Genomic DNA, 18922 nt, shown 5'->3' with positions numbered 1-18922 from the left:
GGAAACTATTTTGAAACACTGAAGGAAATAGTTCTAATCCTTGCATTAAACAACTATGTTCAAGAGTTTTTTTAAATAACTATGGAATGGAAAAGGAGGTGAACTGTGTAATTATTGTACACAGGGTAGACGATTTTAGCTCTATAACTACAAACAGGTTTTTTTGTAAACAGAGCAGAGAAAATAAAGCATTTCCTGAGTATTACACTGATAAGTGCAACTAGTCTACATTCTGAAAAAAGGAACTACAGGGTTAAATTAAACAACGAAGAATAAAATGAAAAGAAAAAATCTCTCAATTTGTAATCCACTTGTTTTATGCTGTAATGCAGGAGCCTGACCTTGTTGATAAAATATGATATGTTGTTATGGCTATTTCAAATCAATAGATCCAAAAATTCAGAGAAATTAACATTTAATAAGCTACTTTCAGCACACCCACAATACTATGTGACACCATATGTTGTAAGAAGCTAATGTCAGAATAAGCACCCAAGACTTTTTTTTCTGCTGCGTCACATCACAAATTTATTCAGGTCAAGTCAAAAATATGTTTTTATAGATGTTTTCTATCTGTTTGCTACATGAAATAAACACAATCATCAGGGTGAATTATATACATTAAGTTCGTACACTGAGTAAGACTCCCAGAGAACCCAAACAAAGTTACTTTGTGTGCAGATATAAAGAAATGATGTGTAATTTTTGGTCAATGTTCAAGAACTCTTACAAAAGGGCCACTGCTTCAAACAAACAATCATGTTAAGGCAAAGACAAGCCTAACAAATAAAAACTCTTAACACTGGACAGCAGTATACAGTATTGTGGTTGACACAAAACACCACACCCAATTTTAAATTGATAGAAAACTTAAAATGTATCTAAGATGGATGTCTTGATATTTGAAAATATCCGAAGGGGTTTAATATTGTTTTACAATTAGTCCAAAAAACTGTAATTGTTCAGTAGAGCCCCAGTGGGTTTGTGGTGAATCATCCTTGGGTGTTGATTGTTATTTGAGGTAAACATGTACAGGAAAAGGGCTAAGGTGGCAAAGATTCAATCACATGGGTGAACAGTGATACAATTCCATATTTTATCATATAGAATTGTTTTTTTTCTGATATGGAAATTTCATCAGAATTCACAAGCAGTGCTAATGTTATTAATTCACATGGCCTGTTTAATTCTGTAGCAAGGACAGAGATCGTACTTATGCCAAAACTGTTAAAAAAAAAGAAAATCACATATTTACATCCTGCTGAAAATCATTTAATGCAAATTTCATAAAACTAAGTTCCAAAAGTTTTAAAAACCCAGAGGATGAGTAGATGGTAAAATACTGCATGCTGGAATTAAGGGCAGTAATTGCTCCAAGAGCAAAGTCTTATTTACAGTGATGGCCAGACAGACATGACTCATTCACACAAGTGTGTTCATTGGAGTCCTTTGAATGTGTGTGATCAGCCCCTGCAAGCTCACTGTGGCAGGGCTTTCAAGATGGCATTGACCTCCTCAGCTACAGCTGTCAGCGCAAACTCAAACTGGTCCTTGTCAGGAATAGAGAGAAGGGACAAGAAAAATAATAGAAAGACGGTTATATAAGTATAGCAGGACACGAAGAGAAAGACATGCACCCCGGAGACAGTATTGGAAAAATATGCTAAATTATTGAATGCACACCCAAGCGCTTGCGAAATTTGATACCTTGGTGCGAACCAGACCAGGCCTCTGGTCTCTGATGTGCTCCAGGGTGGCCGCAATGTCTATTTCCTTCACCCCTAATAACAACAAGAACAGTTAAAGCATTACTACCCCAGTTTCTGGGATTTTATAGGACCAATATTTTAGCTGCAGATTGATGCTGTAAAACAGGACATGTGAAAGGTTGCTTTGACAGAAGAAGACACAGAAGGCAGAGGGACATGGAAAAGGAGGATTTGCTGTGGTGACCACTAAAAGGACAGCAGAAAGAAGAAGAAGAAGAAGATTTTAGCTTCAGAATAAAAGAACTTTTAATCTAAATCCACTCAAACCTTAAAGAAGTCAATAAACCAATAACATCCAAAATGACCAGTTAACAGCAACAGTTACCAAAATTATTTTTAAAGAGATTTTCACTGCTTTTCTGTCTCTATTATATTGAGACTAATAAACAAAGAAGCCTTTGAGAGAGGCTGGGAAGCTGCTAACCTTTAAATCTCTATACCCAAATCATTACAGGATCATGATGAAAAAAAATTGAATGATGGCGTCCTATAGATATTACATTACATTACATCCAGTTTATCATATGTTCGTGGATATTTTATGTACTTAATAAGATTTATTTTTGGGGGGAGTTCATCTTGTATAATCTGGGGACTTGCCAAAAGGACTATGGACAGTACGTGCATGTGATGAGTCACTCACCCTTCGCCATGCGGTTCAGGACCATGTCAATGAGGATGTAAGTGCCAGTCCTGCCAGTGCCATCACTGTCAGAGTTACAGAGAAACATTTTAGATAAGTCTGACCTCCAATTTTAACATTCATGCAAATTACGGTGTTTTGTTGAAATCTGTCATACACAGAATATTTTTTTACCTGCAGTGAACAATGATTGGACAGGATCGACCTCTGTAGCATTTATTCACCTTCCTGTAAATCAGGAGCAAGGGACAGCAGAGAAAGAGAAGGGAGCAAAGGATGAAAAGAGCTTTATTATAATCTTTATTAAAATCTATTATCTATTATTACAAACTTTGGTATTATAACAGACCATGATCACAAATTTTATGAACATAACCTATAGTCAGTAGTCATGCTATTATACAACACATGATTTAAGGTCTCTTCTGCAGCTTTAGGTAGTTGTGCATTGTTGTTAAATAAAATCAGATGGCAGCAGTTACAGTAGTTAGCATGTAGTAAAGGATTGATAGATGTGGTAATGACAGATGAACACAAAAATATCAGAAATAGACAAAGACTAAAGACAGTGGAAATGGAATCAGCATGAGAATATGAAGAACGGTGAGATGGCAAAACAGGAAAGAATAGGTGGAGAGGAAGCCACAGATTCACTGTCCCTCTTGCAGTAGCCAGTCACACCTGCCAATGCTCATTTTTGTGACTATGCAACTGGAGCCAGAGTACTAGCTGCAAACCACAAAAATGACACTGGGAGATGTTAAAATACAAACCTACAGTATCAACCTGCACACTGAGAGAGAGGGAGAGAGAAAGAGAGAGAGAGAGCGATGAATTCATAAAAAGAGTAGCATGGATGTCTTATTTGATTATACACGGCACGCAGAACGACATGGAAGATGGAATCATGAAGGGATGTAGTGAAAGTGATCTGGAGGATTTTAACCAACTCATGTTTTTGGACAATGCTGTATCATTATAACCTACAGCATCCTGACCTCCAGTTTAATGCATTTTGTATTTAGTTACTGAAAAAAATAAAAAAGAATTCTCTGGCATCTCATTATATTAAGCCCACATATAGTTCTGATTGTGTAGTTTTTTACCTGCGGAAGTCAAGCAATGGTCGTGTGGAGGTGGGGATGCCATCAGCAGGCCAGCTCAGAAGGTGAAACTGCGTCAAAGTTCTGGTCTCCTGCGTTTGGACATTCTTCAGGTAAAAGCTACGCACCAGGAAGTCTTTACACCAGATGTGCTCTGATACTAGGTTCACCTGATAAACACAATACATTTTTTTGTAATTAAAAATGAGCACAATGTTGTGATTATAGATTACACTACAAACAACAAACCTGCAAGCTGCCTTAGTTTGTCACTAGAGGGAGACATAAAATCATTGAGGGGGGATTTTGGTACTATGGGTTTCCATTGTCAGTTCTTATGGTAAAGTAATGCACAGATGTGATTATACACAGAATGACAGGGAAGATATGAAAACAAAGATAATCCAGCCTCAATCACATAAATAGAAGCAATCTAAGCTGTGATTCAAGTTTTCATTTGCAAAGACATTAAATGATATTTGTGCCTGTTGCACTTCCAACATCACCATAACAATATGTGTTAATTAAAAAAAAAAACCATAGTTCTGTAGTGCTGTGCTATGTGCAAACTAAATGGTGAAACGAACCTCGTAGATGTGGTAGAGTGATGAGCCTTCATCGGGCCAGTATCGTTCGCACTGCTTCTCTCCATCTTCCACTAGGGCTGTCATCATTACTATCACAGTGCAGCCATTCTCCCACACCATCTGTGTGTTTGATAGAGTAAGCAGCCCCAGAGGTTTAGACACAGACACAAACATACGCACACGCATTCAATTCTCATATTACAGTAAATCTGTGACAGCTTGCAATAACAAGGTAGATACTGTGCAGATGATCTCAGTGGTCACACATTGCTCTATTATTTCTGTTTATCACTGAACATAAACCACACTCCGTAAACTGGAAGACAGGGATAGAAAGATACAAAGAAAGAACTCACCTGCCAGAAATCAGCAACGGTGTGGGGCAGAGGTCCCTGTGTAGCAATATAAGCTGGCTGGCGAGGGTCATGATCAAACTGTTAGACGGTTAGAAAAATAGAGGTGAGCTCTCCCTGAATCTGTCGCATTTTTATAATCAATGTTGGGATTGTTTGAGGAATTCTTACAATGAAGCTGGCATTGATGTAATCTTGTTTACTGGGGTTTGCTTCAGTTTTCAGCTTCACCCGGGAGTGGTCATCTGGAAGAAGAAGTATGTGTTAATCAAGAATTAGTCAGTTAATTAAATCATTAACGAAGAAATTAATAATTCTGTTTACATTATTATTCTGTTTCAATGATAATTCATAGCAAAAAACAAGATTAAGTGTGTGCACAGGTTGGTACAGGTGCAGGACATACAATCCATTTAAGGAGAAAGGAAAGTGAATGTCCACACACTGAAGTAAGAAAAGTCAAAATGTATATATAATTAAAAACAAATTGCAATTTCTTCACTTTCATTAAAATTATTTTTAATATTGAGGAGGGAAAAACATGACACCGATTTAGAAAGCATGACACGTTGATGAACTAACAGGGGAGAGATTCGCCATGTCTGTTTTTGTCCTTGTTGCTTGGGACTTGAGCCACAGCTACTGAACTAGGTTCTGCCTGATAGGAGCACAGGGCCTCCCACTCCTTCTGAAGACGGTCCTTATTACGCAGGTGATCCTCCATATATGCCTGAGGGAAAGATGGCACATAAATCATTAATGTTTGCTCAACAAGAACAAGGATTTGTATTAGACTCTCTAGGATTGTACAGCACCAAACTATGTTGCTATGCCAGGGACTGTATATCCTCTGTCCACTCTGATTGTAACCTCACTCACCAGTATCATGTGGCCAGTAGAGATATCCATATTAGACTGGGCTGGCTCTTCGCTCCATGACGGTGTAGAGCTATGGGTGGAGGATGGGCTGTGCTGGGGACCATCACTGAACTGGGAGGAAACGCTGCTGACGCGGGATGTGTCTGTACCCCTTCGTCCGCCAGCACCTGTCCCTATGGCTGAGCCAGCCATGTTTCCACTGACACCGACCAGACAGTCCTGGCGGCACAGCAAAGACTTGGATGCCATATGCTGCCGACATAGCTCCTGAATGGAGAATAGGGAGATGGGGGGAAAAAAATATTAATATGAAACACAAATGCAACTAAGCGTCAAGATTGATATTACTGAAATTGAAACATCAAGACAATAATGAGACAACTTTTCCTACTACAGTAAATATCAGACCATTGATGAATGGTAGCAACAACTGTTCCCTTTATGTTGCTTAACCTGGTAGTCAAAGTGTGTTTCTGTTCCTGCCTCTGGCCCCAGGCCAAGCTTTTCATTGGCCACCTGCTGAGCATAGTGCCTGAGACAAGCTACAGCCATGGCCAAAACCAGAACTCCTCCAACGACTGCCATGGAAACAAGGGTAATGACCGTCCCACTGGAGCTCTGAGAAACCCTGGTTACCTGAGGGAGACCCCGTGCATCTGTCCTCTGGGGTACAAAAGAAATAATAAAGAGCAGTGATCAGCATGGTGAAAGAACACAAAGAAAAGAGATTTTTAGATATCAAAGTGCTGTCTCGCCTTCTGAGAACAATCAGCCTAAGTTAAGGCACCTCGGGGAATTTGCCCTCACCAACGGAAACCAAAGGTCACTCATTTCATTTGACCAACATGTTTCTGTAAGTGTACTTGACAGGAAGGTGTGCTCACTGAGCAGCTGAAGCTGAGTTTTAGAGACGGAGGTCCAGAAGGTCAAGGTGGAATTCACCAGAAACCCATTAAAGAGACAGCACAGGCTGTGTGGAGATCAGTAAACAAATGCACACTCCTGTTTTTTCAGTTGAACACACACACACACAATAAATGACCACACTCCTGTTAATCCTAAAGGATGCTCATGCTCACACACACACACACACACACAAACACACACACACTATTAACGTAGTGGCTGGACAATTAGAATATTATCTTTTTAGCAATTATTCATTCTACGCCTGCATTATGTCAATAATCCATTTCACACCAAATTGAGATGCAGGTGATAAGTAAGAGGCCTGTTTGTGCGAACAGGAGGGAACAATAAGGTTAATGTCACCTGTTACTGTTGCCATAGCACCTGGGATCTGAAAGCAGCAGTTCGGGTTGGGGGGTTGGGGTTAAATGCTATTGTAACAAATATAATGCTTGTTGCTACAAGGTGTCGCCTTGGTGATTTGTTCTGTCCACTTGCCCTCCAGGTGGCATATCCACATGGGTAGTGGTGGATAAAAAACAGCTTTTGACTGTGCTGCACCACTTCCTGTCCAGTACAGTGCATAAGGGGACTCGTGCATCGATTTTCAGACAAAGAGCTGAGCCCCTTCATCAACATTTGATGATTATTAAACTTGTTGTATATTTTGTGGCACAAATGTTATTTTATTTTCTTTGTGTAGAAGTTATTTGTGGTCCCCAACAAAAACAACTAAATGGGTTAGCTGCCTGTATGTGGTGACTATGAGGTAAAAATGAGAATGTCCAGGGTCACATTTAATATCAGCAAGTCTGATACTGTAATTTGCCAAGTCAGGGACAATGAATGACCAGGTATTGAGTACAGAGGAACAATTAATATCTCTGCTGGCTTGACAACTGCCCCATTGGAGGGGCTACAGATTTACCTCAAAGGCTGTGCGAGTGTGTTTGTGTGTTTGGAGATGTAACGAGTACCTCTCCCACACCAGTCTGTACAATCTTCAGGCCTGTCTCAGACTCCAGGAAGGTCTTTACGGAATCTTTTGGGTGAAAAAAAAACTATTTTAATATTGGTTATGATTACTTTACTTCACTCCATGTGCTGTGTGTGAGCCTGTCTGTGAGTGAGTGTTAGGTTTTTTACCGGCTTTACCAGCCACCTCTGCAGCCGTCATGTTTTGTTCATTCTGGCGGATACGGAACGTCAGAGCAGGACCCACCACACTAGAAACACAAGCACACACACACAGTGACACATTTCATGCTTGAGAACTTATTGTCTTGAGTGAAACTGTAATATTCACAACTCTCTGACATACTGACACACACATACTGCAATGGGGTTGTTACCTGATGTTAATGAAGCTGCTGGTTGTCAGGTGGATCTTGTCAGCCAGCCTTCCCAGCAGCTTCACTCCATCATACAGGCTCAAAGGACTGTGAATTCAGAACATCATCACCATCTTATTAATCTGCTGCTATTTAGTTAATACAGGATGTTGTGTTTTCCCCTTTTGCTATTTCATGACAGCCTTAACACAAAAAAGTTGTGCTGACCTCTGGTTAGTAACAATGTACCCATACTCCTCCTTGGCCCCCGTACCCACAATCAGTGGTGGTTCCTGCTCTTTAAAGCCATGCCCTTCTTCAGCAGGAGCAGCTTGTGGAGGCTGTGTGGCAGAGGGGGGATGACTGGAGCTCTTTGCTGGAGGTGTCGATGACACTGAGGCAGAGGAGGGGGCAGGAGGGGGATCGGGGGGGCCAGGAACAGGAGCAGGTTTCTGTGGCTTATTTGACAGGCTGTCTGTTTTTAACAGGTGCATCTATGGGGTGCATGGTAGAAAACTTGTTAGTGTAAAATGATGATGGCATGATTACATTTTGGACCTAGTAACAAAAAGTGCTGACATACCTCCTTAAGAGTAATAAGGTCTTTGTCAACTGGATCTGTGTTGACAGACAAACCACTGTTTTTAACAAATACTAAAATACAATGAAATTACATTTATTTTTCCAATTCTCACCAACTGGACCTGTTTTGTCGTGGGCCTGCAGCAGCTGCAGTATAAGGGCCAACTTGTAGAGCTGCTCTTGATTGAGCTCTCTAGGGTCAACTCCATATCTCTGCAAGACTCCTGACATCCTCTGGAGCAAGCCATCTAACACATTATAGCACCATTAGCTCTATTTGTGCATTAACTACATTCCCCAGCTTGGTATGCACACACATAGTGAATCTGATGTTGTATTTTACATTAAAATATTTAATCATATTATTTATAATAATATTTACTGTAATTACAGTATGTCCTGTGTTCATTTTTCTTACCAGTGCTTATGTCTTGAGGAACCTTCTTGTTTTGCAATGGTTGTTGTCTGCTTGAAGTACCAAGCCTCTCCTCTAAGGTGTAGTCTTCTACATAATCCACTGGTATCTCCAGTTCCAAATCCCCATAGTAAGGCAGAACTGCTCATGGCATAATAAAAAAAATGTAAAAAGAATTTAGTAGTAATTTTACCTAACAGTTACCAAAAGTAAACTAAAACAATATAAGAATTACAGAAAAACAGCAGGACATTAACACATTTTAATTTGTGCTATCATTCAAAGTTTTCCTCTTTCCTAAATAGGGTTCGCGTAAACGCTTTACCTGCAGGAACCATGGAAGTGGCCCCTCTGTGGCGATATGAGGGCTGTGCAGATGCCAAGTAGAGAGACAAGGCTTCCTGTAGCAGCTGCCTATCGCGGTCTCGCTCTCTCTGGTTGGGCTGAGATCTTGAAGATGGGCGAGCATAACCTCCTCCTGCCCCTATGAGCGACCTCTCTACTTCATCTTGGTACCTGTGCTTTGATTGGGAAAGATATTATATTGTTACTTGACGTCTAGTCTATGACATACTGTGGTCAGCTGTGATTGTTGCATGGGTTAGGACTTAATGTTAAAAAGTTTGTCTGTTATAACTACATGTGTGAATAAGACAGTTTTGTCAAAGACACACCTGCTTTTATATATTGTATTGTCGGGGGGGTTGTTTAGTACCTGGTGGTATGTGTATGGGTCCATGGATGCTGTCTGCATGCGCAGCTGTGACTGAGGTGGCTCAACAATCATGTAGTCCACATAGTTACCACCAGGAGGTGTGGACCCTGACTTTGAACTGTGGTGGTGGGGGATATACTGTTTAGACCTGGCAACCAGGAAACAGAGACAAGGATAAAATTGATTTGGAGAAAAGAGAGAGAGAGAAGGATGAAGGGATGTGTTTGGAGTCAAATTAAAGGCCACAGCTGGTCCTTACTGAGATGAATGTGAAGATGAGGAAGAGGAGTTTGGCTTAGAGGGGTGGGTGGTATGAGGAACTCTCTTCAGCTCCTTTGATAAAATATATTGGGTGATGTCATCCTGCCATGAAAGCCCTGCACACACACAAAACACAGAGCAATTAAAATAGGTACAGAGGCAGAGACTGAAAGTGTGAATGTGTGGCGAAAAATTGTACTTAAGTGTTATTAATGTCTCTGTTTTCATAAAGCATCCATTGGTTTGAGAATGCATGTAAGAAAATAAGGTATTAGTTTACCAATAGATCATTGACTAAAAATAATAACATTTCCACCCTCACCAGCTGCACTTTGTTAAAATTAGTCATGGTTATAGAACACAATGCAACCACAAGGGGGCACAAGCCAGTGTCTTCTTGGGCCAGTCCCAAGTCTGGATAAATGCAGAGGGTCGTGCGAGAAAGGGCATCAGATGTAAAACACATGCCAAATTAAACATGCGAATCATCACTTCCACACCGTATCTGACTTCAATACCGGATAGATCTGGGCCCGGGTTAACAACGACCGCCACCGGTGCTGTTGACCTACAGGGTGGAAATTGGGCTACTGTTGGTCAAAGAAGGAGAGGAGGAAGGTGTGTTCATAGGCAGAGAGAGAAGAGGAAAGCCAAGAGAGTAGGACTGACAGTAAGGACTTTGAATATTGGGACTATGACAGGGAAGGAATGAGAATTTGTTGAGATCATGGAGAGAAGGCAGGTGGAAAGGTAGCACACCTCAAAGATTAGGAGCAGGGTTCAAGTTCTTCTACCATGGGTCAGATAAGAAGATAAAATGAAGCAGGAGTTATCTTGAAAGAGGAGTTTGTGAAGAATATTCTGGAGTTGAAAAGAGTATCAGACAGGTTGATGAGTCTGAAGCTGGAAATTGAAGAGGTGATGTTTAATGTTGTTAGTGGTGATGTCCCACAGGTAAGATGTGAGTTAGAAGAGAATGAGAAATTCTGGAGTGAGTAAGATGAAGTGATGCAGAGCTTCCCCAGAGGTGAGAGAGTGGTGATTGGTGCAGATTTCAATGGACATGTAGGTGAAGGGAACAGAGGTGATGAGAATGTGATGGGCAGATTTAGTCTTCAGGACAGGAACACAGAAGGACAGATGGTGGTAGACTTTGCAAAGAGGATGAAAATGGCTGTAGCGAACACTTTCTTCCAGAAGAGGCAGGAACATAGAATGACATATAAGAGAGGAGGTAGAAGCACTCAGGAGGACGTTGTAATCTGAAAGAGATCAGTGACTGCAAAGTATTGGTAGGGGAGAGTGTAGCCAGACAACACAGGATGGTGGTGTGTACAATGACTCTGTTGGTGAGGAAGATGAAGAGAACTAAGGCAGAGCAGAGAACAAAGTGCTGAAAGTTGAAAAAGAAAGAATGTTGACAGAATGTGAGACAGACTCTGGGTGGTCAGGAATACCATAATAATTAATTAATTCATTTATATATTACATAATTAATTACATCATTTATAAACTGGTAAATGTTTGCACGCAGCAAACAAAGCTAAGATGTTGAACATGGAAACCTTTAACCTTGCTAAGCAGGTTAACATTATTATCAGCATGTTAACATGTTGATGTTAACACGCTGTTTAAAGAAACACTGTCTGTATTGATCTTTTCATTTTAATTAGACTGAAAATAGAATCCAAGTAACAACTAACTGTAATTCACATAAAATAATAATTACACACATACAAAATAGTTCAAACCTGGGACAGTGTGTTTTTCTATTACAGCTACTGAGAAGTAATGAAATATTTAACACATAATTAAGCTGATTGATTGGTATTGATAATTTTCATGTTCTGTCCCACCTTGCAACATGAGCTGTTTGAGGACCTCCTGCATCCTCTTCAGAACAGGAACTGTCACCTGGTACTGGACCTGTTCTTGCTTAGAGGTACGACACTGCCCAAAAAGCCCATCTGGAAAAAACACAAAGATCTTTATTTAGATTGGATAATGAGACTCTTTTAAAGTGATTCCTGGTCCAAGATTTCAGCAGGATTTAAACAACATGTCACTGAAAGAGAAGTGGTATGAACAATCAAATGAATGATGGCTGAATTCCTTTTTTGTTGCAGTTTTGGGATCCTGGCATGTGTGGTTGTACACAATATTGAAAAAAAACTTTCCTCCCTGTCCTATCTTGCACTTGCATGACTTTGTACCCCACAAGTCAATTTAGTCTGCCAAATGTAAATGTAATATTGTTATTATATCATATACCATCTATACAGTACCACCTGTGTTTCCTAGAGTGAGAAATGAACAAGGCCCTAACAAGATACAGTACAGTACGTGGATGACTGTGGTGCAGGAAGGTAGAACGGTCGTCCACCAATCCTGTTGTTGGTTCGATCCCTGGCTCCTCCAGTCACATGTTGTCCTTGACACTGAAGACACTGATCCCCAACTTAGTTCCTTCCGGTGAGTATTGAGCAGTTGCATAGCAGCTCCCCCATTGGTGTGTGTGATTGTGTGTGCAAATGCAAAGCAGTGTAAAGCGCTTTGAGTGCCAATATGTAACCACTGTATAAGTGCTGACCATTTACAGAACAGCCCTTTTTTAAATAGAGTGAACAAACAAAACTACTTTATCTTCACTGCTTCTGAGTCAAAAATTGTTCAGTGCAGTCACTGTCAAGGACTTTTTTTTAATAATAATAATTCTAACAATTACCTGTACCACAGGGGAAAACAGCAGTGAGTCATTCCTTTAAAGTACAGCCTACACACGTTATACTGCGTGTCAAACACCTGACAAGACGATGCCACTGTGTCCACTGCTTTCAGAATTAGCTGCCAACCTTCAGGCAGCCTTGTGGCTAAAGCAATAACAATTGTTTTTTGTGAACTGATCTCCTTCGTGATCATAAATGAATCCATGTTTGAACACTTGTAAAAAGACATGTTGTAATTCAATGAAGCAAATGTACCAAACACACAATTTCATGCCTTCACTCTTCAGCCCGAGTCAAGCTGATGCATCTTGCTAAGCTTAAAATACTCGTGGGCCCTGTTGCAATGTATTGAAGTACACAAGTGTACAAATAATAAATAAAGTTAATGTTTTTCTATAAACAGGGTGGAACATACTGTTCGTACTAGAAAACAATTGGTCCATTGAGGTCCCTGCTTCTGCTTCAGACAGAGAGGGTTCAGGAAAATAGACACTATCCACCGCAAACTACAGGTTACTCAAGTGAGCTTGACACTGAGAATGTGACATTTCTGTCTTCATTACAGCGATATCACCCTGAAATGCCAAATCACAGTAAGATTAATGAATTTCAAGAGAGAAATATTGTTAGACTGATATGTGAACGGACTAAAGATCTGGTGCACTGATGAGTCACCAGTCTTTCCCTACAGCTAAACCTCACACAACCCAACCTGCCACAGTGAGGTGGTGAATTATGATACACAGCAGATTAGAGTCAATTGAATGGATTTTTATAGCCCAAGATTGTATCGGAAACAGTGAAACATTTTGCAAACTAATGTAATTAATAGTGAAAACATAAATGTTTTAGCTCATTTTGATTCTGTAGTTAGTTATTCCCTTCAGGTTACCCAATCTTAACATATGTATTATATTATCAAAGTGACAATCTATCAAGAGATACAGAAGATACAGAATACTAACTGAAGATCTGCTGCTTCCCCTTCACAGCAAACAGACACAGAATGCCTTCTATTCATATTCACCTCTAATCAAATTAATACAGTGGATGGTGATGATGTGACATAGGATATTACATCCTGGCAGTGTACTGCACCGTTGTGCCTGGTGGTGAGCTAACTGATGCCAGGAATGCAAGAAGAATGGAGAGAAGACAATGGCTTGATTGCACTGTGGCTTTATCTAGATAGAGTTGTTTGTGTAGATGTGTAGACTTTTTTTTTCAGGAACACAGTAGCATAATCACTGTTGTCAATTTGGCAATAAAGCCATTAGAATTTGAAAAATTATGATAAAGAAATACCATATATGGCTTATATTGCATTATTATATACTGTAAATTTAAATGTCACAAATAAATTACTGTAATGACAAGCACCACTATTAAGTTCCACAGCTTATGTAGGTCATTAAAATTCTACACATAATTGTATTTGTGTTTAAAATCACATCATGTAGGGACTGGAAATAATGCATAGCATATGTTTACAGAGAATCTGTATTAAAATAGTGGTCTGATGCAATTTATTTCTGTTACTCTGAATATGGAGAAAAACTAAGATGGGAGTAACAAGGACTATGGTCTATGCATAAATGTGGGCCACTAGCACTGCGTTCCACAAATTTCGATGTTAAACAAGTAAAGCATAATTGACCCTAGATAGCTCCACAAACAGGTCTGAAACAAAAGAGGATCCCCTCTGTCTCTGAGATTTGTGCAGGGTGGATGTGTCCCCTGATATCTTAGGGTAAGATGAACGAGCTACTGCCTGGAAGAGAATTAAGTAAAAACTAGTACACAAGGCGAAAGAAAAATCTAAGACAGCCAATGAAGCACATTTTACATTATCCATGGGAGGTACAACAGGATACATTTTACCCATTTTTCTTAATATTTTTTAACATACCTCGGCAGATACAGTATTAAAACATAGCATAACATCTTTGCTGTCTAGAATGTCAAACATATCTGTACAGCAAAATCCCTGATTCAGGCAGACAAGCAGAAATTATTAATATTTCGGGGGCGATGGTGATGCTTCAGCCAATAAAGAGCGATTGATTGCTCTGTGTTGATTTTACTGTGGCTGTTTACGGCTCAGAGTAAGCTGAACACCTCCTTGTCCTCTTCACTTAAACTAAGCATAGTAGCTTTGTATTCCTCACATTTGTTCTGTGTATTGTGTCCATGGGGACGGTGGTGGTTATTTTCTATGTTGTCTATATTTTATCCTGAAAACTAAACGGTGACATTTTTGTTGATGCCCAGCAAACACAGTCTGTTATTTCGAATTTAAGGTTTTGGAGGAGATGTTACGATGAGACTAAAACTGCCTGAGTGGTCATTCCAACAAATCTTTTTTTCCAGTGTTCTGTGCTCAGACACCCAGGTGTGCATAAATCTGATTCTGTGTCTGCTCCCGAGCTGCAAGTATGCTGATCCATTTTATATTCTGTCCAATGGCTGCATGTGTGCGTAAGCGCAATTTCCATGGAGAAGTGCGTAAGTGTGTGTCAGTGACTCATCACTGTAATAGCACAACAACTGTGGGGGTGTCGACCTCACGGTGATGTCAGTGTTGCCATGGAGACAGCGGAGTGCGGGAGGGGCTTAGATAGAGATTAGGAAGTGAGAGGGGCAGGTGACGGAGATTGAAAAAACCTTGAATGGTGTTTGTGTATTTTTATACACAGTTTTTATTACTTCATGCTTCTATTTACATACTGTATACTGTGTGTGCGTGCGTGTGTGTGTACGTGTGTGCGTGTGTGTGTGTGTGTGTGCGTGTGTGTGTGTGTGTGTGTGTGTGTATGTGTGTGTAGCCAGCTGCAGGATTAATAATTTAAAATGCTTTAGAGGTAAAAGACTAAAAAAGCAGTCTGTTAAAGTTCAGAAAAGGGATCACCTTTGTTTGTGTGTGTTGTACTCACCATCAGAGCAGAACTGTTCCCTGGTGCACAATTTTCTCTCAAACAGGCAACCTGAATTAGAAAGACAAAGAGATTGCTAACAGGTACTTGAAAATCTTTTGCAGCATTTTCCATGGCAACATCTTGCTTTAACTCACTTTTATAGGGCTGAAATGGGAACACAACAAAGTGAGCGTACAGTAACCAGGGCTTAGTCATGCTGTCCTTCACCCTGTCAAAGCTTTGTTAAAACCCACCTAGAATTCTCTCATCAGTTTAAGTTTATTATTATTATATAGTGTTTATAAGACCAAAGTCAGGAACTAGTGAAAACCTTTAGTTGATTTGACTCACAAATAAACAGAGTCTATAATACAACAAAGTGCACTTAGTTATGATGTATACACTTTGTTACAGTAAAATATTGATTACATTTACGGGAGCAAATGTTATTTGTTGCCTGCTGAGCTTTTCAGATTTGTGACTAAATAGTAGATACAGATACAGTGTTCTTTTACAGTGTTACGCATTTGTTTTTTAACTGTTCTACAACCGCTTAAATTAGATTGGTGGGTAAGACCTTGGAGGTAATGTGGGAAGCAGCAGGTGGCAGGTAGCAGATAGGAACGTAACAGCAGAATAAGCACTGATACCTCCGCCTGCCCGTGTGCTTTTCTCTCTCACACCAACGCTTTGTTTCTGTCCATTTTACTACACAAAGAAAAAACGATTTTTGTGTCTTTGTGTATGAAAAAAATTAGATTCACTAAAACATGCTAGGAAATCTGCATGTCTATGTCTGAGAGGATGTATTTAGAATATTTAGACAAAACTCCTCTCTCTCTCTCTCTCTCTCTCTCTCTGCCAGTGCTAATCCGCTGATACTTTGGAGGTGAAAACAAAAACCAACTCACAAAGCCACTTGAATTAATTTCAGTTTTATGTTGTATGTTTTATTTTATGCAAATATTACAAGCACATGTGTTGGTGTGAATGTATAAGAGGCAGCTACACATATTTTGCAAAGCATGAGCAGAGTTTATATTTTATAACCTCAGAGTAAAATTACTAAATAGCAAGTGAGATAAGTTCATGTATAAAAGATTAAGGTGTGCTGTAGTTTACATCCTCTAAAGCTTGTGTGAGGATGGACTGCTGGACATACGGATAGATAGCTGATTAGATGAACAGATGGATGGATGCATGTGTGAAAGACCAGACAGAGACGGAAAGCAAAGAGGCCATAATGGATAAAGGGAAAAGGGAAAACAATGGTTCTCTCCATGGTGCTGAAGAGTCGGTTCTCGCAGAATGGTTTGCACTGTGCATTGTTGGCTTTTATGTTATTGTAAGTTTTTAGGTTCTCTACTGCTTTTTTTATTGCAAAATTGATGCTCACTTCGTTTGCTTTAAAGTGCTTTAGAAAAATCAACAGGATCCAGCTCTTTTATACATGTTACAATGAAATGACTACATACAGAGGCAGATGTAAAATGGCAACTAATCTTTTTCAACAAAATCACGCTGGCTTGTTTACATTAGAGAAAACCCGAAGGAGAGAATAACATCTGTCGTTTTTTTAACCTCACACTGAATTGCTCATTGATTTCAGTCCCTACATCACAAATCTCCACCTACACAATTGAGAAAATCTTTCTGTTAAAATATTCAGTATATGGATGTAACAACTTGTTGCGTCATTGTATAAAGTACAATTTATTCCAGTTGGGTGAACCAATTTACTAAAAGAAAACTCATTCATTCTATTTTTGGAAAGAATCAATATGAAATAGTGCAGCAAATGTCACTGCAGTTACACTGCTGAGAGTTACATGCAAGGTTTAAACGATGAAGGCATCATGTTTTAATAATGCAAAAAACAACTTGTTTGAATGTATGCAACCTTCAATGGTGTTTAGTCTTAGCAAAGCAGTATGTTAGGTTTTTGGTATCATATATCATCTAGTGATTTCTGCTGTTTTTGCTGTTTCCCTTTCATCCTGTTGTGTGTGCACTTGATATCTGCGCTTTAGTCACTTATTTCAAACAACCGAATTTGGAAGCAGGAGTTTTGGGGAGACACAGTATGGATAATGATCCTTAGCTCCACCAAAAAACAGAAACAAAATACTGACTAGACTCTGTCCTCTTCCTTATCTCTCTTTGCATCCATTTCTCCCCGCCTGTTTAATCATATAATACTGCCCCGCTCTGTATTTCCCCTCATATTGTGGCAAATGATTTGTTACAATACAGTTAATTTTCGAGAGATTAGACAATTGCAATACATAAAGACTAAATTTTGTTTTGGAATATTACAGAATGACGATGCCACAGGAGATAAAGTGACAGGCAGGAGTATGAGCTCACCATGAAGTCTTGCTACTTAAACACACCATGTGGCTACCTGTGGGAATATTGAAGTCTGATAAGGGCTGTGCCATCATCAGTACCATCATCTTACCGTATTTGTCTGAGATTCCTGGCTGCCACAGTACGGTTAAAAGGAGTAGAGCTCGCCATGGCTTGAGGTGTTGCATGATCCTCTGGAGTCTCACAGCAGCGGAGGAGATGCAGAGAGAAAGATGCGGAGTCCCTGTATTCGGTGCCCTCTCCCTCCTTTAAATCCACATAATGATCAAACGGGCTGCAGGTCACACAGAACCCAAAAAGCCCATGTGACGGAAAAATATAAATACATGTAGAAAAAAAAACTAATCCCTCGCAGTAAAAAGGCGGGGCGTGGGGATGGGGAGGAGGAGGAGGGGCTGGCTGTAAAGAGGCGACGTAGTATGGACCCACGACAGCTCAACTGCGGATATAAGGTTCAGTCTGAAGGAGGAGGGAGTTAGAGAGAAGAAGTCAACCTGCAACTGCGTCAGCATCAAAACAGACAGAGAGACGAACGAAAGTCTGACGTAGAGAGTTTTCCAACCCACCATAAATGGCATGCATTCAATATTAAAAAACGTGCCTTCAAAAGGTGGATGTGCAACATTTCGAACGCATCAAACGGCAGGTGTGCTCAGGTAGATCAGTTAAACGCTCACCTCTTTATGCATTTACGATGTTCTAAGTGAACACACAGGTTTCTAAATGTATATTGTATTTAAATGCTCTTTAGCCTGTTTCAGATGTATCTAACATAAAGACTGACGGTGTGGTACCTGCTGATAAAACAAAAAGGTGTTACACAATTTGACATTTTATATAAGTTTGAGCTGTGCTTTCCCCCCTCATTATGTCTTAAGGAAAGAGGCAGGGGATGGTGAGAAAAGAAGTTATCACAACGGGTCCCACACATGCCTCTTAAGCTCGACTCAGCCCAGGTAAGACCACATATACATTTAATCAGCAAAATCATTTCCATTGTCTATTTTTATTTACGATGTACCCCCACTACCCTTGCAAATGTGGATGCACTCATCTTTATTTCATTTTTTTTAAATCTTGTTTCATTGTCCTCTTGCTCCCTCTTGTGCTCATCAGTGCATGTGGTGTGTGAAGATGGCCTGGTGACTGCTTTTTCTACTATTTGTCAGAGTCAAATATAAATAGTTACACAGAAATAATGGAAACTGCTTTGATTGTTTGGATATAAAATTAAAAAAGAAACTTTCAATTAAAAAAACATCACCTGGTGTTTCTGCTGGGAAACCTTTGCATTAGTTCATTTTATTTTAAGTAATGCGCTGCACACTCATGGATGAGTTCTTGGCTTTGGCTTTGCCGTTCAC

General features: G+C 39.8%; 1 protein-coding gene across 4 annotated transcripts; it reads right to left on the bottom strand.

Moving 5' to 3' along the window:
• Window positions 1–499: 499 nt before the first annotated feature.
• On the bottom strand, window positions 500–18201 carry ptprna (protein tyrosine phosphatase receptor type Na). Of its 4 annotated transcripts, none has more exons than XM_067514751.1 (24): window positions 17650–18201; window positions 15207–15257; window positions 11404–11514; window positions 9546–9663; window positions 9287–9434; window positions 8897–9092; window positions 8575–8712; window positions 8279–8404; window positions 8158–8192; window positions 7803–8068; window positions 7596–7682; window positions 7390–7469; window positions 7221–7285; window positions 5743–5997; window positions 5335–5601; window positions 5038–5185; window positions 4627–4700; window positions 4459–4536; window positions 4103–4222; window positions 3519–3685; window positions 2587–2640; window positions 2413–2477; window positions 1708–1781; window positions 500–1550 (listed from the first exon to the last, which is right to left on the bottom strand). In XM_067514751.1, the coding sequence occupies exons 1-24, from the start codon at window positions 17723–17725 to the stop codon at window positions 1479–1481; spliced, it is 2871 nt and encodes a 956-aa protein (XP_067370852.1). In that variant the 5' UTR covers window positions 17726–18201; the 3' UTR covers window positions 500–1478. The 4 variants fall into 4 exon arrangements, with proteins under 4 accessions (XP_067370852.1, XP_067370851.1, XP_067370854.1 ...); XM_067514750.1 differs by having other exon boundaries at window positions 8270–8404; window positions 17650–18200; XM_067514753.1 differs by having other exon boundaries at window positions 5788–5997; window positions 17650–18200.
• Between the last annotated feature and the right edge of the window lie 721 nt (window positions 18202–18922).

The sequence above is a fragment of the Channa argus genome, chromosome 9, assembly GCF_033026475.1.
Source record: "Channa argus isolate prfri chromosome 9, Channa argus male v1.0, whole genome shotgun sequence".
NCBI lineage: Eukaryota > Metazoa > Chordata > Actinopteri > Anabantiformes > Channidae > Channa > Channa argus.
This window is presented reverse-complemented; position numbering and strand designations above follow the sequence as displayed.

Bases quoted from the DNA above. Each gene is read 5' to 3' on its own strand.
- ptprna (XM_067514750.1), bottom strand. From the start codon at position 17,725: ATGCAACACCTCAAGCCATGGCGAGCTCTACTCCTTTTAACCGTACTG. The intron at 9,093-9,286 runs GTACTAAACAAC...TCCCAATCAAAG, and splicing joins ACCCATACACATACCACCAG to CACAGGTACCAAGATGAAGT. The intron at 7,470-7,595 runs GTAACAACCCCA...TTGTGTTTCTAG, and splicing joins AGCAGCTTCATTAACATCAG to TGTGGTGGGTCCTGCTCTGA.